General features: G+C 43.0%; 1 protein-coding gene across 3 annotated transcripts in view; it reads right to left on the reverse strand.

Moving 5' to 3' along the window:
- CYFIP2 (cytoplasmic FMR1 interacting protein 2) overlaps positions 1–24,471 on the reverse strand; it is a 51,610-nt gene extending 27,139 nt beyond the window's left edge. Inside the window, exons 1-10 of one of the 3 annotated variants that reach the window (XM_075856099.1) lie at positions 24,268–24,471; positions 19,259–19,332; positions 10,966–11,133; positions 5,161–5,250; positions 4,832–4,909; positions 4,421–4,522; positions 3,451–3,632; positions 2,704–2,800; positions 2,011–2,139; positions 1,332–1,436 (exon numbers count right to left, since the gene is read on the reverse strand). In XM_075856099.1, coding sequence (XP_075712214.1) covers positions 1,332–1,436; positions 2,011–2,139; positions 2,704–2,800; positions 3,451–3,632; positions 4,421–4,522; positions 4,832–4,909; positions 5,161–5,250; positions 10,966–11,082 — 900 coding nt within the window. In that variant the 5' untranslated portion in view covers positions 11,083–11,133; positions 19,259–19,332; positions 24,268–24,471. Of the gene's footprint in view, positions 1–1,331; positions 1,437–2,010; positions 2,140–2,703; positions 2,801–3,450; positions 3,633–4,420; positions 4,523–4,831; positions 4,910–5,160; positions 5,251–10,965; positions 11,134–13,669; positions 13,807–19,258; positions 19,333–21,392; positions 21,415–24,267 lie in introns of those variants that run through there. The other 2 variants (XM_075856100.1, XM_075856101.1) reach the window with 2 other exon arrangements.
- Between the last annotated feature and the right edge of the window lie 1,137 nt (positions 24,472–25,608).

Genomic DNA, 25,608 nt, shown 5'->3' on the forward strand with positions numbered 1-25,608 from the left:
CAGAAATCTAAGCGCATGCCACGGAAATATACGCTGGACTTAAATGCAACGTGTGAACGGCGCCTTGAAAATTGGAGGTATATGGAGGTACAGTATGGGCCCACTTTTTTGGGTGCCACATTATAGCTCTGTACAACTCAGAACTTATAAATATATGGTCGTGTGCATGAGGTCTAAAGTGTAATATCTGAATGTCATACTTTAGGAGTATATAACACCATACTCTATGTCTTCCCTTTTGTGATGTTTGTGTGTCTTCTGTGATACAGTTACATCCCATCATGCCTAAGTCCCGGATCCATCGCTCGCAGCATAACTCATCCACCTGGATACAAAATTGGAAGACGGCAACATTTCCTCTCCAGTCTGCCCATACGTTGCACCAGTCATAAATGGATCTGTAAGGCAGTACTGTCCCTGCGGCTACACTAACTATTGCCACTGAGGTAGTAGTGATGCCGCCTTCAGGGCTATAGTCTGCGTATAGACTGATATGACCTAGGTATAAGCTTCATGTATAAAACACAAGCTTTTTTTTGTTGATAATGACTAGTCAAAGAGCTCTGCGCTCCAAAACTCATGGAGAGTCAAGTAACTTATTCGTCCAGAGCTTTACTAACTAAGGCCCCATGCACATGACTGTAGATTTCATTCGTAATTACGGACCCATTCATTTCTATGGCCGACGGACACCTTCCCGTTTATTTACGGGAAGGTGTCCGGGCTGAAGAAAGCTTCCGTAAGAAGTAGGACATGCGCTATTTTTTGGACCGTGCTTCCATCCTTTATAATGGGAGCACGGGCCGCAAATGTCGACGACTGTCCGCGACCGTAGCCATAATCACGGACCGGGATTACGGCTACGGCTGTGTGAAGGGGGCCTAAGACTTGTCAACTCTTTGAAGCTTCAGAGGGAACAGTGGCCGTGGTCACAGACCTAGAAGAGAAGAAGAAAAAGCAGGAGATGCCTAGCAGGGTGTGCAGTGGTCTCTGGCTACTATAAAGACCAGCAACGAGAAGTTCAAGGTGCTGGAAATTATAAACTGCATGGTAAAGAAAAGGCTGATACACCGTGCTATGCCTAGTGGACATAGGGGGCGCTGCATGACAAAGGGATTCTATCCTTGGTGTTCCTTGAATCCCTGTGTCATGTACCAGCTCTTCAGGCACTGTACTAGGCATCATACAATGTAGGATTCCACATGGAGTGTTCCTTTAAATAATCCTTCAATGTTGAAAGTATTCTTTGAGGAACGTAAAATGATGCTTGTGATCATAAAATACGTATCGTCTAATACACACGTCACTCTGTAATAAACTTTACTCCTCACCTTAAAGAATTTGTCAATTTTACTCAGATTTATTCTTTTCTTAGCATCCAGCTTGTAGATGTTACTGACGTTTCCATCCATCAGGTACAGTCCAAAACCCATCACCTGTAAGAAACAGTGGAAGCGATTGTAAAATCTTGTGTGGGACTCGAGTCATTAGGCAAAGTTCAGACAAAAATCTGCAATGAATACAGTTTTTAAAACCCTATTGACATGTAGCAGAAAACAAATCTGCGGATTTCAGTGCACCCTACAGATTTTCACCCTACAGATTTTCACTCTACAGATTTTTGAAATGCAAAGCAAAATCGGTGGCATGACTGTAAGTGACCTTACATTAAAGGGATCATGAAAAAAATCTGCGTCATACACTTTTCTATAAAACGCCTACTTGGTGAATAGAAAAAAAACGCCCAGTTGGGCATTTAGAAAAAAATTTGCATAAATCAAAAACTGTTCATAACTTGGTCAATAATGAACATTTTTTTTTTATTTTTAAAAACAGTAGTATTTTTTTTTTACATTAAAGCGCGTATTAGATTAGGTAGGAGATAGGGAAGTTATAAACTGGTGACGGAGACTCTTTGAATCATAAGCAAACCAAATTTTCCATCCACAATCAAAATTGGAAACCTGAATTATTGAGCAAAAAACCACGGACTGTCTGAGAATAACTTACCTTCAGCAGCATGTGCTTCTCGCTTGGTGTCAGGTACATTTTGTTCTCATAGTAATCCACACAGATATTGACAATGTCGGCCAGTAGCTCTTCATAACCCGGAATCACCTCGAGCTGCTGGTGCAGGCACTGTACAGACAGAAAGCCCTCATATGACTGACACATTCTAGACATCCACTTCCCAATGTAGAAGTCACTTGTAATAATCGACATTATAATGAATACAAATTTTCAATTGTTTTTCAATCGTTCCTTCTCCTTCGCCTTAAAAAAATGGCACCCTATGAGGCTGCGTTCACACAGAGTTTTTTGCAGGCAGAAAAATCTGACTCAAAATTCCTTCAGGAATTTTGAGGCAGATTTTGACCTGCCTGCACTCTCTTTGCTGCGTTTTTTGCCTGCGGCCATTGAGCGTTGCCGGCAAAAAAATGCTGCAAAAACCTCTTTCTCTGCCTCCCATTGATGTCAATGGGAGTTCAGAGACGGAAACGCCTGAAGAAAGAGCATGATGCTTCTTTTTCCCACGAGTGTTTTCTTCCACTCGTGGGAAAAAAATGCCTCCGTCTCTTATTGAAATCAATGGGTGACGTTTTCGGACATTTTTTGGCTCGGTTTCCGCATCAAAAACAGCGCCAAAAAGCTAGGCCTAAAAGATGCATAACAGAAATAAAATATATAATTAAAAAAAGCTACCTGAGTGATCCTGTTATGGTTGGCCAAGAACATGGAGAGGTTCTGTGACTCTTGGATAGACTGAGGGTCAGCCATCTTTCTTAGGAACTGGGCAGCACTGCAAAGAAGAAGATGCAAACAACATTAGAATAATAATAAAATCAAAATTAATTCCAATACACACGCCTATTCACCTACGTTAAATAATATATTTGACAATCCTTTAAGGGGGTTATTGGGTAAATTAAGTTAATGGCCTATCTTCAGTATGGGCCATCAATATCTGAGTGGTGGGGGTCCCACTCTCCACACTCCCATCGATCCGTTGTTTGAGGGGCCGTATCACTCTGCCGAGTGCCGCTTCCCCTTCATTTCTTACACAGCTCCATACTGTACAATGCAGGGGTGCATAGTATTACAGCCGCCTTCCATTCAAGCTGTATTACCATACAACTATGTCGCCCCCCGGAAGCCATGGAGCTATTTTGCTCTTTTCTTTTTCAAGACTTTATCACAGAGAAGGACAACATGTCCCGCGGGTGAGTTTGTCCTGTCGTTTGCCGGTTACAAATGCCGGGAGCCAGTGGGAAGGTGGAGTTCTGTGCAGGATCGTAATACATTCAAGGGCAAGGAGGGTGGTTTATCCTCTTCTTGCCGTCCAGCTGGTAGATGTTAATGAAGTTTCCTCAAACTGAGCAATCCCCCCCCCCCCCAACAATCACCGCTACAGACCAATATCTCATAATGGCAGCTCTCATAGTTCCTCACCGTTTATATGCAGAATGGTCATTCTTCACACTGCACTTCATGTTTTTAAGCTCATCCAGTACAGCAAACATGTTGATAAACTTTCCTAAGGTGAGTAGATAGGCCTCCGACACAAAATCCTTTCTCCGCTCAGCATGACACAGACGCTTCACCTCATTGCAGAATCTCTCAATTGCTTTACGCTGTGAGGGAGCACAAGACATGTCTTAGTAATACTTCAAGGGGTATTCTATATCTTCAACATTTATGGCATATCTACATATCTATATGCTTGATAGGAGAGGGTCCCACTTCTGAGAAAACGGGAGCCCTGTCTCCAATTCATGGCCACCACAGACTCCATAGGATTCAATAAATATTTGTCCATGCTTGCACATGGCCCTCTAAATTGGAGTTTACTGGGAGCTATCATGTGGAGACAACGGCAGCTGGGAATTGGCAAATAGGGGTCATGGGACCCCTGTTCTTCTGATAGGTGAGGGACCCAGAGGTGGGATCGGAAACCCTTCAGGCAGTACATTATGTTGCAATATTAGTTTCATACAATAAATTACATTAAAATATCCCATTTTATTGATGGGTAACTTGTACTGTATGACCTTACTTACAGTAAAGTGATCAAGTCAAGGTCAGACAGATAGTTTAAACATTGTTAAAGGTATATTGAGAACTATTTTACAAGTTGAGTCATTTAGTAAATACATTCGTAGATTTATTTTGCCCTGATCTTAAGTTACAGCCTGTTTTATAGCCCAGAGCTGCATTCAAAACTGCTGCCATCATTGGAAACAGTCAACAAGCTTATTGTGGGAGATATCTTAGCTTATCTAAACTCCTCTAATGCAGCAGCAAAACCACACAAAAATACCACCTGTGAATGAACCCTTTTACGTTCTTAGAATATTACAGAAAAAGTGATTTAGAGTCTATAAAACTTCATGAGGGTCAAATATGGGGAAACACAACTAACCTGAAAATACATGAACTTCATCAATTTAGTGACCTCGGGTTCCAAGACTTCTACTGTCTTCTCATAAATTTCCACACGGTTTGGCTGTTCATTACATTTTACCTGCAAATAAACATCAGACACTGGTTATGTATTCATGTGTTTCATGTAGAGCACTGCAGGAAAACAGGAAAAGTAAAGCCAAGGAGAAGAGGCTGCAAATGTGTTCTCAGAGACCCAGCAGTGCCAAGTGGAGGAAGGTTTGCAGCTCATCCAATAAGTGACGATGTACCAAGGTGAACCTAAAAGTAGTAAGCAATCACTGGGGTCAAGGACCAAAGGAGGACAAGAGTTGCAATGCACAGGCCCATGATACTGTAGATGAGCATCATTGGCCTAAATATTAGATTTGGCCTCAACGTCTTTACTTACTTGTGGTATGGCTCGAGAACAGCTCCTCCATGTGTACAACATAACAGCATACTCCTGCCCCTCCTCCAACATCTCATTCTGCAGATAATAAGGAGAAAACATACTCTTAACACACTTATTAAATAACTGCACCAGAAACTATCTTCTGACTTCTGCGCTATTGTTTACGTTTACGGTAAAACCACGGACACACGGACGGAATTAAAGTCATTGGGTTCCATCGGCTGCCAGTGGTGTCCGTGGTGCAATGGAGACATTAATACAGTTTTTTTTGCTTGTTCTCCTTCTCTGATGTGCTTGCACGTTAGAACTGGACCTGTTTTACTTACCATGCTAGAATGAACAGTAGCTTGCTCTATGTATCTAGCTATACCAGTAACAAACGCATTCCGATCCTCAAAGTTGGTATCAAAGTTAGCCTGCAAAAAAACAAAGGCAATGTAAGGTAATAATTTAAAAAAAATGCAGTATAAAAAACATAGAACATTTTCTCCAATGCCTTCCAAAAAAAGATGTGGGGTTTAGGTTGACGATCTACAGACATGTGATTTATACCGACCAACAGACGCACAACCAATCAGTTATCTGACTGTACTTTTGGACAATAGCATTACAAAAATGTCTGTCACTTATTGAAGAAACATGACCCAAAAAGGTATTTTTGGGGTACTCGCCGTAAAGTTATTTTCTTTTCGAGTTCTTTGGGGGACAGAGGCACCTTGGGTATAGGCTACTCCGACTAGGAGGCTGATACTAAGCACAAAATTGTGTTATCAATTCCTACATATTCCTAAATGTTCCTTCTGCAGGCACTGAGCTAGACCAGTATGTACTCAAGAAGTAGGAGAAACTCTGGAACAATGACAGGGGAGTCCGAACAGTGAAAGTGACACAGGTGAATTCGTAATGTCCAAACAAATATAGTGAAGGGAATGTTCCCTAGAATGAAATGGAGACTGGCAAGAAGAGGGTAAGATTATATCCTCGTTTAGGTGAAAGGAGGAAACCACCTTGGACAAGAAAGAGAGAACTGGACATCGCACCACCTTGTCCTAGTGGAGGTTTAGAAAAGGAGGACGACATGACAGGGCCGCCAGTTCAAAGACCCGCTGGATGGAACTGCTTGCCAGATGGAAGACCACCTTTCAAGCCAGCAGACGGAACGAAGAGTTCAAAGGTAATGGATTGAAGAGCGTCGAGGACTAGGTTCAGGTTCCACTGAGGTGTCGGATGTCTGAATAGAGGCACCGCATGGGCTTCACACTGAAAAAAAGGTACAGATGTCCGAATTAGAGGTCAAGACTTGAAAAAGGATAGAAACGGCAGAAACCTGTCCCTTGAGGGAATTCAAGGCCATTCCAAGTCCCAGACCCTCTTGGAGGAAGGACAACACTCTAGATATGGAGAAGCACAGTGGATGTGGATGAAGTCTCCTTGCCTCACACTATTTGAAATATGGTTCCCAGGTTCAGTGGTAGATCTGAGATGAGAATGGTTCTCCGGCCTTCAGAATGGTTTGAATAACAGGCTCTGAAAACCCATGATCTCATAAGACTGGGGCTTTAAGAGCCTGCCTTAAACATATTGACTAACAATTTATCCTACATACTTATGTGAACAAACTCATCCATAAAGTTTAATTGTCTATTAAAAACAAACAACATAGTGACTCTAAACTTTGGTGGAAGAGCGGTCCTTGAGAGATAAGAACATCGCAAGGGGCAGGCGCCAGATGGCATCTACCATTCGAGACACCACCTCACGTGAAGGGATGACTCCCCTTGCTTGAATTGCTCACGGCTGAGGTATTTTACAACCCAGTTGACGGACCTGGGGATGTGAATGGCGGAAAGAGCCAGAATGTGATTCTCTGGTCATTTCAGGAGTCTTGCTGCTTCCGCTATGGCCGCTGTACTGCGGGTCCCACCCTGGTGATTGAGACTGTTGATGGGAAGAGACCCTTGACCTTGAGATTCAGGAAGGATCTCCCCCAGCCCTGGAGGTTACATCCGTGGAGAGGATGAGCAAGTGAAGGGGAAGGAAGGAGTCGACACTGAAAATGGTTGGGTAGGAGAACCACCAGTATAGGGAACGACAGTCCAGAAGGGAAAAAAAAATCAGCGGATCCACCGAACACAGAGAGTAGTTTCAGTAAGAGAGAATCGCCCTCAGGAGGGGCGGGTGTAAAGTCAGAATTTGTGACTGGCTCAAAAGAGCCCACCATGGTGCACAGAACCCAAATGCAAAAGTGAAAGGAAGCTGGAATGCCCCTTTAAAGGGTCCTGGCCCCCTGTTTCAGGGAAGAGACTTTTTCCTGGAGTAGGAGAACTCTTGCTCCAACAGTGGTGAAAGACATACCCAGAAAAGAGATCTTTTGCAAAGGAGACAGAAAGGACTTAGGAAGATTGATTATCCAACCAAAGCAAGACAAGGTGTCCAGTGTAATGGAAAGGCTGGATATTTTTTCCGGCCTGGATGGAGCAGCCTTTTACAAAGATGTCATCCAAATACAGAATGACCGTCATTCCCTTGGAGTGGAGAAGTGTCATTACTACATAGAGCACCTTGGGGAACGACTGGGGAGCTTTTGCCAGGCTGAAGGCAAGGGCATGAACTGAAAGTGGAAGGAGAGAAAGTGTAAATAGGAACTCCCCTTGCTCCATGGTGGTAATCACTGATCTCAAAGACTCCATGTGAAAATGACGGAGATGGACATATTTGTTAAGATGCTTGAGGTCCAGCATGGAGAAAACTATTCTGTCCTTCATGGGTACCACAAACAGGTTGAAGTAGAAACCCCAAAATCTTTGATCTGGTAGCACAGGGAGGATCACACCCTCGATGTAGGGGAGTCTCCACTGCCTGAAAAAAAGCGGAGGCCTTGTAAGGGAGATGGGGAGGAGCGGTTTGGAACTGGATCAGGGGGCATGATAGAAAACTCAATGTTGTTGCATGAAAAGACCAGCTCGCGGACCAAGGCATCGGAAAGTCAGACGTCCTGAAAAAAGAAGGAGTCTGCTCCCCACCCGAGGAGACTCGAGTTGGGGTTGCCCTTCAGGCAGAATTGGGCCTGTCAATGCCGTGTTTGAAAAACTGAGGGCAGCAGGAAGGGTAAGTTTGAAGGAAGATTTGTTCTTTGTTCCTTGCTGAAAGGGACGCCGAGTGGAGCAAGGGTTGGGGAAGTTGTGAAAGGACCCAAAATGGGAGCCTGTTTTCCCAGAAGGGCCAGAACGACAGGCCCTGGTCTGGGGCAAATGGGAACGCTTACTGATTGTGACTACAAATATAATCTTGTCCAATCAAGCCCCAAAAAGACGGGAACCCTCAAAAGGTAGAGCTGTCAAAAATCATTTAGAAGCTGTGTCTGCCGACTAGCATTTGAGTCAAGCTGTTCTACTGATAGCTACAACGTAAGCTGAGGCCCGAGAGACAAAACTCGCCGCAGATGGGAGGACTAGTTCCAACAATTCTTCCTGATGTGCTCCTGAAATAATGCATTGGCGAAGTTAACAGGCCCATTCAGTGGAGGCCCTGCTCACCCAGGCCCACGCGAAAATTGGCATGAGGGCCTAGCCCTGTTCTGCTCTGGCGGAGCAGAAAAACGGAAAGCCCTGACGCAAGTTTGAACATAGCCTAAGCTAAAATCTGGTTTAGCGCAGTACCCGCAGGTGGTGTATAGCCTCTTTATTGCTTTGTGTCAGTCTCCTAGTGGCGGCATCCTATACCCCAAGTACCTGCGTCCCCCAATGAAACCAGCGAGAAAAATGGATGACGTTGGCTGAGATAGCTATAATCATTTGTTTCGGACATTTGCTTCTGTCTTACAGACAGAACACTTGGGGAAGGTTTTGTCTGCAGCAAGCTGCCTCCTAGCCAGTTACAATGCAGCACATGACAGGTTGTCTTTGCATCGTGATTTGGGTAAATATGTTAGTCTTGTTAGTATTCTACACATGACAGGATAACAGACACTTCATGGATCTGGTTTAGCAGCAAAAATTTATTTTCATTCCATATACAGTACATATGAATGTCTAATATGCAAATCAATACAAAGTATGGAATACATTGGAGAAATGAGCAAAGGACAACAAAAACAAAAAGAGATATAACAACTAGACAAATACAAGAATAGAACAACTCAGGCTAGGCAGAAACCGGGATGTTTAATATATGTAGCATGGTGCGTAAGAGGAGCTATACCCTATGAGACACAGTTATAAACACTACTTAGCCAAGGTCCCCACAACTTTTCAAACTTGGAGTAGGAGTGGTCCCTAAATGCCATCATTTTCTCGTGAGAGCACATACCATTGACATGCGCAATAATTTCCTGCATGGAAGGGACTGTAAGACTTTTCCAGTGTCTAGTAATGACTAACTTAGTCGCGAGAAATAAATGAGCCGATATGACTTTATACTCAGACGGTATGGAATTAATGTCGAGAAAATGTAATGCTAATGCCGGGGAAGGAGTAATAGCTGTCCCCGCAATTCTTAATAATAATGCGAAGGAAGATGTCCAGAGATCTGTGAGCAATGGACAGTCCCATAAAATGTGAAGAAGGGTGCCGCTGTGGCCACAATTTCTCCAACATACAGTAGGTGGGATGTACTAGGAAACATATGTTGAAGTCTGTTTGTATTGTTGTATGGTTTTCATCTTTAGGGTATGTTCACACGAGGGCGTCCGTAACGGCTGAAATTACGGGGATGTTTCAGCCTGAAAACATCCCCGTAATTTCAGCCGTAACGGCATGTGCAGGCGCTTGAACGCCGCATCCATTACGGACGTAATTGGCACTGCTATTCATTGGAGTCAATGAATAACGGCTCCAATTACGGCCAAAGAAGTGACAGGTCACTTCTTTGACGCGGGCGTCTATTTACGCGCCGTCATTTGACAGCGGCGCTTATATTACGCCTCGTGTGAACAGACAAACGTCTGCCCATTGCTTTCAATGGGCAGATGTTTGTCAGCGCTATTGAGGCGCTATTTTCGGACGTAATTCGGGGCAAAAACGCCCGAATTACGTCCGTAATTAGTGCGTGTGAACATACCCTGAGGGTATGTGCATACGGTAGCTGCCTTTTACGTCTGAAAAGACAGACTGTTTTCAGGAGAAAACAGCTGAGTCGTTTCAGACGTAAATGCTGCTCCTCACATTTTGCGAGGTGTCTTTGATGGCCGAACATTTGAGCTGTTCTTCATTGAATTCAATGAAGAACGGCTCAAATTACGTTTCAAAGAAGTGTCCTGCACTTCTTTGACGAGGCAGGCATTTTACGCGTCATCGTTTGACAGCTGTCAAACTACGACGTGTAAATGACAGGTCGTCGGCACAGTACGTCGGCAAACCCATTCAAATGAATGGGCAGATGTTTGCCGACGTATTTGAGCCGTATTTTCAGGCGTAAATCGAGGCATAATACGCCTCGTTTACGTCTGAAAATAGGTCGTGTGAACCCAGCTTTAGGGTATGCTCACACGCTGAGCCAAAAACGTCTGAAAATACGGAGCTGTTTTCAAGGGAAAACAGCACCTGATTTTCAGAAGTTTTTGGAGCAACTCACGTTTTTCGCGCCGTTTTTTCAGCCGTTTTTGGAGCTGTTTTCAATACAGTCTATGAGAAAACGGCTCCAAAAACGTCCCAAGAAGTGTCCTGCACTTCTTTTGACGAGGCTGTAATTTTACGCGTCGTCGTTTGACAGCTGTCAAACGACGACACGTAAATGACAGGTTGTCGGCACAGTACGTCGGCAAACCCATTCAAATGAATGGGCAGATGTTTGCCGACATATTGTAGCCCTATTTTCAGACATAAAACGAGGCATAATACGCCTCGTTTACGTCTGAAAATAGGTCGTGTGAACCCAGCCTTAGAGTACTCACTCCCCAAAGTTCACTCTCTCTCCAGTTTACAAACATTCTTACTTCCATAAATAACTCACAAGCTTCAGTGGGCCATTATATAGGGATTTATGTAAAGAGCAAAGTTAGAGGGCATTTGGCAAGGAATCTGAAGTCCACATCATCATTCTTCATCGCTGCTAGCCCATCAATCGTACTAAGGAGACCAGGATCACGTGTTTCAGTATTGTGGACAAGATCATCTGATTTAATTTAGGCTTACCTGGTACATTATGGAGGACGGCGGAGGCTCGATGCATGGCTGCTGGTCAGGGAGGGGCAGCTCCTCCAGTAGGTCCACGTTAGATAACGCATCTTCCAGCGTCACGTGGGTGGTCATGCTGAGTAAATCCGGTAGCACCAGTCTCTAGGGATTTTATGACAAATTTATCTGTTCCGTAGAGAAAGATATCAACAGTTAAATCCATTATGACTTCCTTTTAAATGTTTTTATTTTATATGGGTTTTTTTGACAAAAAAAACCACAGAAAAAACAATAAAAGGAGTTTTCCCATCTCAAACATTATGTCAAAAAACAGGTGCGTGTCCTACCTCTGAAACCTGCACCTATCTGGGGAACTTGTCCCCCATTCTCCAGAGAGGTGCCCGTCCTCAGAGGATGCTGCTAATTCACAGATCTCATAATTTTTCACATTTTTTCAGACAACTTCTACTCATGAATAGGAACATACGAATATGACTTTATTTCTATTTCATTTTGGCACTCTTCTAATGTAAGATGAAGAAATGTATAATGTTTATCAATGGTAAAGCAGCTGTTTTTAGGAGCAGACACCTCTGACAAATTTGTAGTTTGGAGGTCATGTATTGATTACACGAATTATACAAATTGATAGCATCTTTTAAATGTAAAGAGACGAGACCCCCACAAACAGACATGAGTACAGGGGAAAATGTAGTTTTACATGGCGGCCATTCAGTATTTTCCTGTAAAAAAAATATTTAAGGCCCTGTTCACATTTCACTTTTGCCCTACGTACATGCTAAATGTGTCCATAGGGCTCCACTAGCCCAACGGAGGCCCTTTGGTCTTTGTTGGGCCGGTATACGTTAGTATACCTTTTTTTTTTTTTAGAATCAAATAACGTAGTAGACTATGTTAGGCTTTGTTCACATCTGCGTCGGGACTCCGTTCATAGGTTCCGTCGGAGCTTTCTGTTCTGATGTGCCGTTTTTTACGCGCCCGTTTTGAAAAACGGCCGTGTAAAAAAAAAGCCGCGAAAAAGAAGTGCAGGTCACTTCTTGGGACGTTTTTGGAGCCGTTTTTCATTGACTCTATGGAAAACAGCTCCAAAAATGGCCTTAAAAAACGCTGCGAAAATCGCGAGAGGCATAAAAAAACTTTTGAAAATCAGGAGCCGTTTTCCCTTGAAAACAGCTCTGCATTTTCAGACGTTTTTGAGTTTGCGTGTGAACATACCCTAAGGAGAAAACGGCTCCTGAATTTCAGACGTAAATGCATGTACTGGCGTTTTTCGCCGCGTCTTTTATGGACATAATTTGGAGCTGTTCTTCTGTGAAGTCAATGAAAAACGGCTCCAATTACATCCCAAGAAGTGTCCTGCACTTCTTTGACGAGGCTGTTATTTTACGCGCCGTCTTTTGACAGCGACGCGTAAAATGACAGGTCGTCGGCACAGTACATCGTAAGACCCATTGAAAGTAATGGGCAGATGTTTGCCGACATATTGGAGGCGTTTTTTCAGACGTAATTTGAGGCGTAAAACGTCTGAAAATAGGTCGTGTGAACCCAGCCTTAGTGTGACGGACGCAACTGAATGGTATCCGTCACAGGTATATGTTAAATGTATACCTCGGGGAGCTTTCCCAGGGCTGAAGTTACCATCAGGTAGCGCTCGGCCCAGGGGAGTCTGGCCTTGGGAAGCCCCTGACATCACTGTCCATATATGTACAGTGATGTCAGTGGATTTCAACTACAGAGTTCCAGGCCAGAGCATCGGTGGTAGCGCTCTGGCCGGGGAATCCGGGGCTGGAGAAGCTCCTGACTTGACTGTCCATTATGATGACGTCATATGCACCCTCCAGTAGCGGAATCACCAGCCAGTGCGTTTTTCCCTGTTGAAGTCAATAAAAGACTTTAAAGCACTGCCAAAAAGCGCTTGCTCGCTTCTTTCATTGTTTTTGAATGGGGAAACATGCGAATTTTAAGGAAGTAGATTTTTAAACGTAAAAAATATGTGTTTTTGAAGCAGATTACAAATTTTTTCTGCCTACAAATAATCCCTTATGCACATACATTTGTAACATACCAATGACGCCACTGACCCAAAAAACAGAACCAAATGGCCACAAAAACATTGTTTGTAGTGTGTTTTATATTTTACATCTGGCTGCAGCATTATTCGCCCAAAAAACATTAAACTCTGGAAAATACGCCAAGAAAAATGTGTAAAAAGCACTCGAGACGAAATTCACACGGACGTTTTTGCGAGTTGCAGTTCAGTGTGTCATAAGTGTTTGGTGCGTGGCTGCGTGATTTTCATGTATATGCTATCCTTATGACACGCGGTTTTGAGGTTTAGAAAAATAAATAAAGGAGGTGGTTTTATTTTTCCCTTCATTTCTTGATCTACAGTTGCACGAATCACGCGCAGCACACGGAAGTGCGTCCGTGTGCTGCACGTGATTTTCACGCACCCATTGACTTCAATGGGTGCTTGATGCGCAAAATGCTCTCAAGTATAGGACATGTCGTGAGTTTTACACGTTGCGTGAAAATCACGGACTGTCTGAACGGCCCCATTGAGTTACATAGGTCAGTGCGACACGCGTGATTTTCACGCGCGTATCACGGACGTGTAACACGTTCGTGTAAATAAGGCCTGAGGCACACTTTGCTAGTAGCTTATCTTGTCTAACCTCAAGGGATGTTTTTGCAAACCTACACACAGGAAATAAACAGAAAACACAGCAGTTCCTCTTGCAGGTCTAAGAATTGGCCTTCATAGAATTAAATTACTCGCTGTACTCTATACTGAACACTTCATCTTGGGTAATTTTATAATTGGGAGAGATTTCTCAAAACTAGGAGCAGCCAATCAGGTCACTACTTTCATTTTCCAAAGGACCCCTGAAAATTGAGTGCTGATAACTGATTGGTTGCCGTGGGCAACTGCTCCTCTTTTCTGTTCCTTTTAATAAGTCCCCCATTTACGGCAGACAAAAACTGTAGCAGCTGCTCATTCAACCAATAGGATTCCAGCTTTCATTTTTCAAAGGCAGACCTTTTCTAATCAGTGATCTGATTGGTTGCTATGTGTAACGTCTCCATGTTTTGCTTGCACTAGTTTACCTGAGTAACTAAAGCTAGAGATACACTTAGGCTCTGTTCACACTGGCATACAAAAAGTAATACATTTTTTGGTGCAATTTGAGACAGAATTCTGGCACAATGGCACAGATTTATTAATAATGTGGAGAGGGTAGTTGGCGATATTTGAGCCAAATTAATTAAAAAGTTAATTTGATGTTATTAAAATTAAAATTTTAAATAAAAAAAATTAATGAACAACCCTTCTGATAACTGAATGCATCAGAAACACGCAGAGGGTATACAAAAACAATACGAAGAGTGAACAAAGCCCTTGTAGGATTAAAGATATTGGAACACATTAATAGTGGTTAGTAGAAAATGGCGCAAGCATGTGCGCCATTTATGAAGCATCTGGGTGCCATATTTTCAGTATGGAGTGCGATCTGTCACAAAAGTGCGCCAAGTTTTCAAAGCATGTTACATTTTCTATACCAGGGTTGTCTATGCCAGTCGTACACGGCTGAAGGATTTTGTAAAATGCAGTAGGTGCTCCGGTTTTATATTTTTATAAATCTGGTGCAAATCCCGCCATTACTCTCAAGCTAAAACCTGTCAGATAAGGGGTGAATTCAGCAGATCGCCCACAGACGACGAACAATGCTGACCAGCAATTCCATGATGCAGATATAATGAAATTAATAACACGTGGTTGCGCGATAGTGATGAACGCCAATCACGGGTTCATGCAGTAAAAGACGCTACAATAACAAAGCACATCTACATGTCCGGGCTTATACCGACAAACATAGAACGTTCTCACACTATCTGAGGCCGTGGCTTCAACACAATATTTGTGTTATGTATATCTATGCAAAGGGAGCCTCACAATATTATATAGCAATGCGAAAAAATACGTTTAAACTCTCATCTGTCCAAGCAGCTCAACACTAAATATATATTAGGCCGCAAGTACAAGGCAAAAGCATGTGCACGGAGGCTGTACAGAGGTACACGGAGTCCCCGCGGTTTCTTACTACGAAGCTGCTGTATGTTGCCTTTGTGCCTGTCTCTTCCGCCAGTAGCAATAGTTTCGTTATATGGCGTCCAATGTTGTATGTTGGAAAAAAAACTCCATAGGAAAATCTATGGGTGCAATATGAACTCTAAGGCTGCGTTCACACGACCTATTTTCAGGCGTAATGGAGGCGTTTTACACCTCGATTTACGCCTGAAAAGACGGCTCCAATACGTCGGCAAACATCTGCCCATTCATTTCAATGGGTTTGCCGATGTACTGTGCCGACGACCTGTCATTTTACGCGTCGCTGTCAAAAGACGGCGCGTAAAATTACAGCCTCGTCAAAGAAGTGCAGGACACTTCTTGGGACGTAATTGGAGCCGTTTTTCAGTGACTTCAATGAAGAACAGCTCCAAATTACGTCCGTAAAAGACGCGGCGAAAAACGCCAGTACATGCATTTACGTCTCAAATTCAGGAGCTGTTTTCTCCTGAAAACAGCTCTGTAATTTCAGACGTAAATGCAGTTATCGTGTGCACATACCCTTAGGATATGTTCACACGTAGTGTTTTCAGCTGTTTTTCGGGCCGTAAACATCCCGAAAAACGGCAGAAAAATCGGAAGCAGAACGCCTACAAACATCTACCCATTGATTTCAATGGAAAATATGGCGTTCTGTTCCGACAAGGTGTTTTTTTTTACGCCTCGTTTTACGAAAAAGGCGCGTAAAATGACGCCTGCGAAAAAGAAGTGCATGTCACTTCTTGGGACGTTTTTGGAGCCGTTTTTCATTGACTCTATAAAAAAAACAGCTCCAAAAACGGCCGCAAAAAACGCATCGAAAAACGTCTGAAAATCAGGAGCTGTTTTCCCTTGAAAACAGCTCCGTATTTTCAGACGTTTTTGGTTAAGCGTGTGAACATACCCTAAGGACTGACATGTATGAACAATGGACGACTTACGCAGTAAGGGTATGTTCACACGCTTAACCAAAAACGGCTGAAAACACTACGTGTGAACATACCCTTTTTACACAGAGAGATGTGCTGCCGACAACGATGATTTTTAATGCTGCATAAAAGAGCAGATGAGCCGATGAACGAGCGTTTACCATCGTGTTGGCAGAACGTTTGCTCGTTCATCGGCTGATCGTTGAATGATCGGGAAGAACTGTTCATATGAACGCTCGTTTGTCCGGTCATTGGCCCATCTATTAGGGCCTTCAGGCTTTATCTAGAACCAAATTCAATGATCACTGTCCTGATATTAAAAATGGAGAAGATTAGACAGATCTTCATGTGGATTTATGAGGCCACATCACTCATAAAGATGGTTTGTAAGACCTAGTTCACACTATTAAAATACTGTACAGTCATTTAACTGTAAGGCCCTGTTCAGACTGAGATTTCTTTGCGTATATTTTGGCGCATCTTATGTGCCGAAATGCACGTTAAAAAACGCCTGTCTTCAGTGTTCCATTGTCTTCAATAAAAAATGTGCCAATAGTGCATGCAGCACTTCTTTTTTACATGTGTATAATAAAATTACATGTGGTGTAAGAAAAAAAGTGTCATGTCAATTCTCGGTGTGTTTCACACGTCGATTATCCCATTGAATTCAATGGGAGACAAAAAACACATGAAAAATCAATCCAAAAAAAGCGTCAGAAACACAGCAAAATACACGTATTCATTTAAAAACAAAGAAAAAGAACGTGCGTGTTTTTTACGTGTTTTATACATTGGGTTTTTTTTTAGCCTCCAAATTATGTCGTGTGAACACAGTTTTATGGTGCTTTAAAGCGATTTTCCATAACATATGAATATATAACCTTATTATTACATATATGCACACGACCATATATTTAATCCGTAATTAGGGACCGTAATTAGGGACCCATTCATTTCTATTGGCCACGGACACCTTTCAGTATTTTTACTGATGGGTGTCCGTGCTGAAAAAATGATAGAACCTGTCCTATTCTTGTCCGTAATTACGGCACGGACTCTCCCATAGAAGCCTACGGGCGCCTCCGTAAATACGGACAGCTACGGATGCGCATCCGTAAACCGTCTGTATTTACGGAAGCGTTGCTATGCAACATGTTGGTGTAATTCTTTGCAGCCTCCCTCCTTTTTTACAGATCTGTATATACAGATGAAATACAGATGCAATACGGACCATATTTACGAACAGTATTTACGGATAGATGAAAATCCGGTCGTGTGCATGGGGCCTTACTATTTATAGATTGAACTAATTTCCAATGATAAGCTAAAAATCGTATGACTCAGAAAACCCCTTTAACTGATGCACTACGGTGAATCAGCTAAACCTTCCATTATCTATGGCAGATAGTGGGCCTCATTTATCAAAAATATCCAAAAGAACAACTGCATTGTTGCCCGCAGCAACCAATCAGAGCTCAGCTTTCATTTCTGCAACTGCTCTGGAAAAATTAAAGCTGCCCTGTGATTGGTTGCTATGGCCAACAAGGCCAGTTTTTCTGTTTTCTGATTTTTTTAGTAAATGAGGGCCAATGTTCCCTTTTATTTAGACAAAGTCTAACGGCCTCAAGTGCCACTGACATGTTCGCCAATAACTTCTAGGAAGGCTATAGACAACATTGGTATTAAACTATGGTACTGTTATGGAGCTTTTATGAAAACTGAAAGGGGTTTTCCACCTTCTGACAACTGATGACCAATTCACCGGATAGGTCATCAGTACATTATCTGTGGGGGTCCGACACCCGGACCGCGCACAGATCAGCTGGTCCGGTGCCTCCGTGCACCAGATGTACATGCCAGAAGCAGTTGGCTACGGCCACGGAATAGTGGCCGAGTTGCAGATCTGTACCTATTCAAGTGAATAGGAGCAGACCTGCAGCACGGCCGCTATGCTATATACGGAGCCAACTGCTTCGGGCTCCATACATAGCATTATGGGTCATAACATCAGGTGCCCGCAGGGCAGCGGAGCAGCTTAAAGGTGCGGTGTCCGGGTGTTGGACCCGCACCGATGATATACTGATGACCTATCCGGTGAATAGGTCATCAGCTGTCAGAAGGTGGAAAACCCCTTTAATTACATTGAGTGGGTAATTCCCCCCTATGTAGAGGGGGTAATCACAGAGTACTATGGAATTTTAGGTCATTAATTTTATATTAGAAAAATAATAATATTTCTCTGCCTACTATGCTCCATTTTATTTGTATTCTAAGGTGGATTTAAGCCATGAATTTCAAACAGTACATAAAGGGGTTGTTTAGACTCGTACGAGTGCCTCGGCCCCTTCAAACTAGCTGATCGTCGAGGGTGCTAGTAGTTGGACCCCACCGATCAGATATTGATGGCCTATCCTGAGGATTGGCCATCCATTTCTAATGACTGGGCAATCCCTTTAAAAAGGTTAATTAGAAAAAGATGGCTTCTTTTGTCCAAAAACAGTGCCACACCTATTCACGGGTTGTGTGTGGTATTGCAGCTCAGTCTCATTCACTTCAATGGAGCTGAGCTGCAACAGCAGACACAAACCAGGACAAGTTGGGTCTGTCTCTGGAAGAAAGCAGCCATATTGTTCTAATCCTGGACAACCCCATTAACTACACTTGTAGAGTACATGTTCACTCCCGCCTGTGCATAATCACAGAAACATTTACAAGTCTACACAAACCAAATTCATGGGGGGAGTGCTCCCCAGCCCCTCTCTCTATTGATTCATGGCTGCCGTGTGCACATTCGGTGGTCATCAGTTACTGATGAGAGAGGCGGGGGATCGCTCGTCTCATGAATATTGCTCCTCTCATATCTATGAGCCCACTGTATTCTTTGCTAGCTGCTATTAGCAAACTGGCGCAATACTTTTTTGTGCCCTTTGGGCTTATAGTACAGCGGACGGGGCAGAATATGACGACATCCGCTCTATATGGCTGACCTGGCAATCGTCAAGATTATTCCCATAAAATAGCTCAAATGAAACATGACTAAACTTCATCCCACTGGTAACGGGGAATAATGCCGCTGTGTGTGGGGTCCTTTCAGTGAGAGGCATTACTTCATGTTACCATGGCAACGTACTTAAAAGAAGGCCGTATAAGCCCAGAAGAAGATCTCCGCACGTATATATTTTCTACTTTAACGCATAATAAAATAGGCGATAATTCCCATTTGTACTGCTTATGACGATTGAATAAACCTTACCTGAAGAAATGGTAATGTATATAAAGGTTTTAGTGATTTCACGTCTCTTCACGAGTGACGGATCATCGACTTTTCTGAAAGACAGAAGAGAATGGAATAGTCTGTTACATGTCGTACACAGGAAACTGTTTCTTATTGCATATAAGCCGCTGCTGTATTTCACCGCAAAGGACAGATTTTACATTGTAACTAATCAATTGAGCAAATTATTTGGTACAATCTACAAATATCGACATCTCCTGTATATCTGTACCGAACAAGCTATAGCAACTTGTCACACCGTGCACCACCGTGTTGAGGACATCGTCAATATATCGCCTCATTTTACAGTGGGTAGTGCCAACCTATCTCAACTTATTTGCTTTGAGAAATCTTAGAGGTTTTTTATGTAACACTATGTACATTTTTAATTAAAGTAATTTATTCTGTATTCAACGATCCATAGACGCCGACAATGAATGGAAGCCTTCAGGCAAACCAAGCCAGCAAGACCTACAAAGAGTCTAAAAATTGAGATACAAGTGTGTTACTCTGCAACCCAATGAATAGGCCAGATGTGTTGTTAGAGTACCATTGTGCAGGTTTTACAGAAAATGGGGCCCTGGGCATCAAGCAAAGTAAGCCCCCTCTTGTAATTTTTAGTCAGTTTTTCGCGGTTCTTAAGCCCACATAAAACCGAAATACTGCCATATAGTGGAAAGATAATACTGCCACATTCAGCCCACATAATACCACCATATAGTGCCCATATATTATGCAGTATCCTATAATACTCCCTTATAAAACTGCCATATAGTTCCCACATATTACTACACATTAATTGCACAATAATACCAGTATACACCAGTAAATTATACTGAGTGGTTTAGTTTGCTCCTGGGGCTCCTGTCCTCGGGGAGCCCGCTAAGAGATGGCAGTCCTGGGCAACTGCCCAGTTTGCCACCCCCTAAAGTAAGACCTGCCATTGTGGCTGCGGGTGTCTGACATCCCGGGATAATATCAGTTCACATGAAACCAAATCTCCCGGCAACATGCACAAGTGCAGAGCTCTGGACGCTTGTCAATGTACTGCCACTCTTTCCAGGATGCTTGGATTTTCCTGTAAGTCTACAATGCCAATGCCGCACCTGTATGGGAAACACCTGCAGCCAATCAGGGTGCTCCGCCGCTCTTAAAGGCATTGTGTACCGCACTACTGACTGCATCACTGCTACTTTACAACTTACTTTATTACCATCATTACTACTTTACTTGCATCACTACTACTAATCTACATGCGTCACAACTACTACTCCTTTACAACTACTACACCTGTCCAATCACATGTCTTAGCCTCCCCCCTGCGACTATTTCACTAATACTCCCTACTAAAAGTCAAGGAGCACTAATGATGGCTGACACTTTCAGAAAGTACCAGGATTTTCTTAGAAGACCATGGATGTGTGGATGCACCCCACATTGCGTTTAGACAAGTTATTTGACATAGACGTTGGAAAATGCAACCGTATACCGTAGAGATGCGTGTTTACCATAGACCGCCACTGTAAAAAAAAAAATGCATTCTGCGTGGATTACGTTTTTTGCAGTTTTTGGCTGTGTAGGAAAGAAAGTAAAGTAGGTCAACCTTCAAGCGGCACTGCCCTGGAAAGTCCATGCAGTCCAAGGCACTGCGTCTATTTGCTTTAATGCCCCCATGTACCACCCTCTCTTAGCCCAGCACAAAGCCATTACACAGACGGTCTCTCGCACCGAAGGAACTGGCGTGCCCGTGTTTTCTCCGAACGCCCACTGACGATACCACATAATGCTGCAGCGGGAATTTAAAAGTGGCTGCTAGACAGGGACTGCACACAGTGATCTCTATGGGTATATTGATAAATGCAATAAAGCCAGTTTACACATAATAATACACAATGCAAATAAATAAAAATCTGGTTGTTACACCTGAGAACTAACAGATTATACACCGATTACCGTACTAAAATATAGCAAAAAAAACAACAGGATTATCTAGAATAAGCGAAATGTCAGCCATAATAGACCATTCTCCATATGAGATTTGCATTGTGGATGGATCATAATGTATGGTCGGGTCCCTATATGTTCTAAAGTGTCACCCCACTTGTGTTAATACCTCTCTGGGTGGCGTGCAGGAACTCGGCTGCTGTGGGTGGATGTTTTCTGGCTCAGATGCTGCGGATGTGAGAACTGTGTAAAGAGATCCGTCAGCTCAGTACAGCTAAGCCCGGCCCTTCCTGTGTGAGCACCTGCTGCACGGCCCATCACATGCACTGCCATAATAATACTCCAGGGCTGTGGAAATACTGGCCTGGCACAAAACACAGCTGGTACAGGGCCAGGAGGGGGCAAATAATGATGACGGAGCAGTAGAACGGGCAAATACCGGGCTTGTGTACAGAAAATAAGGGTTTGGATGCCAAACAATATTCTAATACTGCACAGATAAAAGGAACTTGTGGCCAGATGATGAGCAAACACTGTCCTGGTGCACAGAAAACAAGTATTCAAGTGCTAGACAAACACGTACCGGGTGCATATATAATAGTAAGATAGATGATGAGTATACACTGTACGGGCACCAGCGACTAAAAATCCCAGGTGCCCAGTTTCCATGTAGAATTATGCAAGACGCAGTTGCACAAAAAATAAGATTTGGATTCTAAGCAGACACTAAGGGTCAATGCACACGATGCGTATTACGTGCGGTTTTGCCGCACATATTTGCGCACGGCAGGATCGCTACGTAATGCAGTACCAGCATAGTCAATGAGATTCCAGGAAATCTCATGTACACGCTGCGGTATTTTTCTGCACGTAAATTGACGTGCGGATTTTAAAATCTGCAGCATGTCAATTTATCTTGCAATTCCACTTGCGAATTGTAAATGACCAGTGAGGAAAATCACACCAAAATCCGCGCCGAAATACGCATCAGAACAAAAAAAAAAACGCACTGAAAATCGCAAGATTAAGTGCGGTTTTCACTTGCGAATTTCCTGTGTATTGCTGCGGTTTTGGTGCGTATTTTCCATAGCAAAATACGCAACATGTAGCCTAAGGCTCACATCTGCGTCAGCGCTCTGTTCAAGGCTTCCGTCTGAGCTTTCCGCCAGGGGAACCCATGAACGGAATGCAAAGTGAAACAAACAGAAAACCATAGGTATCCGTTTGCATCACCACTGATTTCAATGGTGACGGATCCGGTGCAAATGGTTTCCGTTTGTCACTGTTGTGCAAGGGTTCCGTCGTTTTGACACAATGAATACCGTAGTCGATTTTGCTTATGTCAAAACGACGGAACCCTTGCACAACGGTGACAAACGGAAACCATTTGCACCGGATCCATCACCATTGAAATCAGTGGTGATGCAAACAGATACCTATGGTTTCTGTTTGTTTCACATTGCATTCCGTTCATGAGTTCCCCTGGCGGAAAGCTCAGACGGAACCCATGAACGGAGCCCTGACGCAGATGTGAACGAAGCCTAAACTGGAATATACAGATGTAGCCAAGTTTATCTTGACTCTGATAACTTTTTTCTAGGGTTGAGCAAACACTTCTTAGTACACAGGTAATAGGGATTTCGATGCCAGGGACTGGACTTGTACAATACCCAGCTATAAGATGGGTGAAGCTCTGGTTAACAGCGAATCAAGCTGGACGTAGACACTAGTCGGAAGTTGGCGTAATAGATTACTGGATGAAACTGTTACACAACTGAGTATTCCTGAGCCGGACACCCACAGGTATCTGCCAAGAAATGGCATTTCACGCTATTTTGACGGGAGGGGAATATCAATGTCCGTCAGTACTGTTCAGACATAGTTGAATATGTTGGACATTGTCCGCTGGCTTCAGTGACATATCCAGACCCGTACATTAATATATAGGTGATAAGTTAGGTGAGCTGGTCATAGTCGGAATGAAATATCATCTTATGTGCAAATATGCCTAATCATGAGCAAATACTGTATTGGTGCAGATGTAATAAGGATCCAGATACCAGGCAGACAATCAGCTTGAAGCAAATGTACCCGATGATGGCCAAAGACTATAATGGTGCACAAGTAATAAGAATCCAGGAGTTTGGTAGACACCGGCCTGACACCAAGATTTCTGATGATGAGCAAACACTCGAATGGTAAGTAATAGGGATCAGATACCTGGTAGACACTAGGGTGGCGCATATAAACCTGATCATGAGCAAATAGTGTCCTGGTGCACAAGTAGTAAGGTACTAGGCAGACACCTGCAACAAATATGCCCAATAATGTGCAAACACTGTACTACAACAGACTGGTACACTAGGCTGGTGCATATATATCTGATGGTAAGCAAACACTACATCAGATGATAGGCTGGTGTAAATACACCAGGCTGGTGTAAATGTGCCTGATGATGAGCAAACACTGCGATGGTACATATGTAATAGAGTTCAGATACTCCGTATGCTACGCTGGTGCAAATGTGCCTGATGATGAGCAAACACTGTACTAGAGCAGAGGTAACAAGGATCCAGATGATAGGCAGACATGGTGCATGTTCTTCTAGGCCAAAGATGGGGCAAACACTGGCCTGGTATAAGGAAAATACTGAGTCACAGGCTGTATACATCCATGTTTAGCATCTACGGGCAGCAAATAATCAGCATTATATGGGTCCATTATAAACAAATGTCACCCCCAATTTACAGGGAAGAGTTTGTACTTAATGGGTACTGGTGGGGGTGATGCCACCAAGAGCCTGAGAAGAGCTAGCACCAGCTTGTGGCACATTGCAGTATTGATGGCATCAAAAGGAATGTACATAAGATAAACAATCTGCAACAATGTATCATGTCTGCAGTGGTGGGTGCTGTGTACAAGGTGGATGACATCAGCATCTATGATCTAAAGCAAAACCTCACACAATGTGAACACAGCCTAGAGAGAGGGAGGGAAGAGATCCGGTTACCAAAATACCCCATGATGTCAGCACCATGACTTACCAGGCAGAGCAGGGGCTCATGGTCCAGGGAGTGCTGCAGTGGAGGAGGAGGAAGAGGAGGATGCTGCTGGGCTGCAGGTGTCTGTTCCCTGTGTGGACTATAGGTTATCTTCTGCTCTAGTCAGGGACTGATGTCTGCCACCATCCTCCAGCTCTCTCCTCTCATCGTCTGCTCTCTCCTCCCCTCTCTCCCACCCCCTCACAAAGAGCTCAACATGGCTGCAGCAGATGGGAAGTGCTGTGCAAAACTGATGATGCTCCCCCACCCACCACCCACCTCACACAGCAGTCACCCTGCAGCTGAGGTCAAGTGATGGACAATTTTCATATACATGCTTCCAGTTGTATCCCCTGTAGTTACTGTAGATAAGGTACAAGTAGAAGAAATAGACAGACAGACAGACAGACAGATAGCTATGAGATAGATAGATAGATAGATAGATAGATAGATAGATAGATAGATAGATAGATAGATAGATAGATAGATAGATAGATAGATAGATAGATAGATATGAGATTAGATAGATAGATAGATAGATAGATAGATAGATAGATAGATAGATAGATAGATAGATAGATAGATAGATAGATAGATAGATAGATACGAGATAGATAGATAGATAGATATGAGATAGATAGATAGATAGATAGATAGATAGATAGATAGATAGATAGATAGATAGATACGAGATAGATAGATAGATAGATAGATAGATATGAGATAGATAGATAGATAGATAGATAGATAGATAGATAGATAGATAGATAGATAGATAGATACATAGATAGATAGATAGATAGATAGATAGATAGATATGGGAGAGAGAAAGAGAGATTAAAATAGAAATATAGTGCGAGAGATAGTGAGATAAAAAAGAAAGATATATAAATAGCATTAAACCAGCATCTATCCATTATGAAGATTAACAATAGAAAGAAAAACCTGACAATTCAGTTCCACTCTTTCCCATTGTCGTGGAAATCAATGGCTCAAAATATATTAGACTGAAATTTATACGAGTCCAAACAGACTCCCAGGCCAGGCCCCATTAGTCAGTATCCTAATTAGGATATTTCACCGATATATATCGAGAGAGGAGAAGAAAACACACAGACGCTGCTGATATGCTCAAAGTACTCCTCTGAGGTTTATGTTCCAAACTCAAACTGTGATACTGAAATTCAGAAGGGGTGTAGGCTTGAGGTTAACCAATCAGAGACAATGTGACAATATTTGTTATTCAGTAAAAAGCCTACAATAAAATACATCCCAGATACATCATTATAATTCTTCACACATTAGGTTTGCAGGTGCCTTATCTCTCTTAGACAGAATATTCTC

The sequence above is a fragment of the Rhinoderma darwinii genome, chromosome 3 (genome assembly GCF_050947455.1).
Source record: "Rhinoderma darwinii isolate aRhiDar2 chromosome 3, aRhiDar2.hap1, whole genome shotgun sequence".
In the NCBI taxonomy this organism is placed as follows: domain Eukaryota; kingdom Metazoa; phylum Chordata; class Amphibia; order Anura; family Rhinodermatidae; genus Rhinoderma; species Rhinoderma darwinii.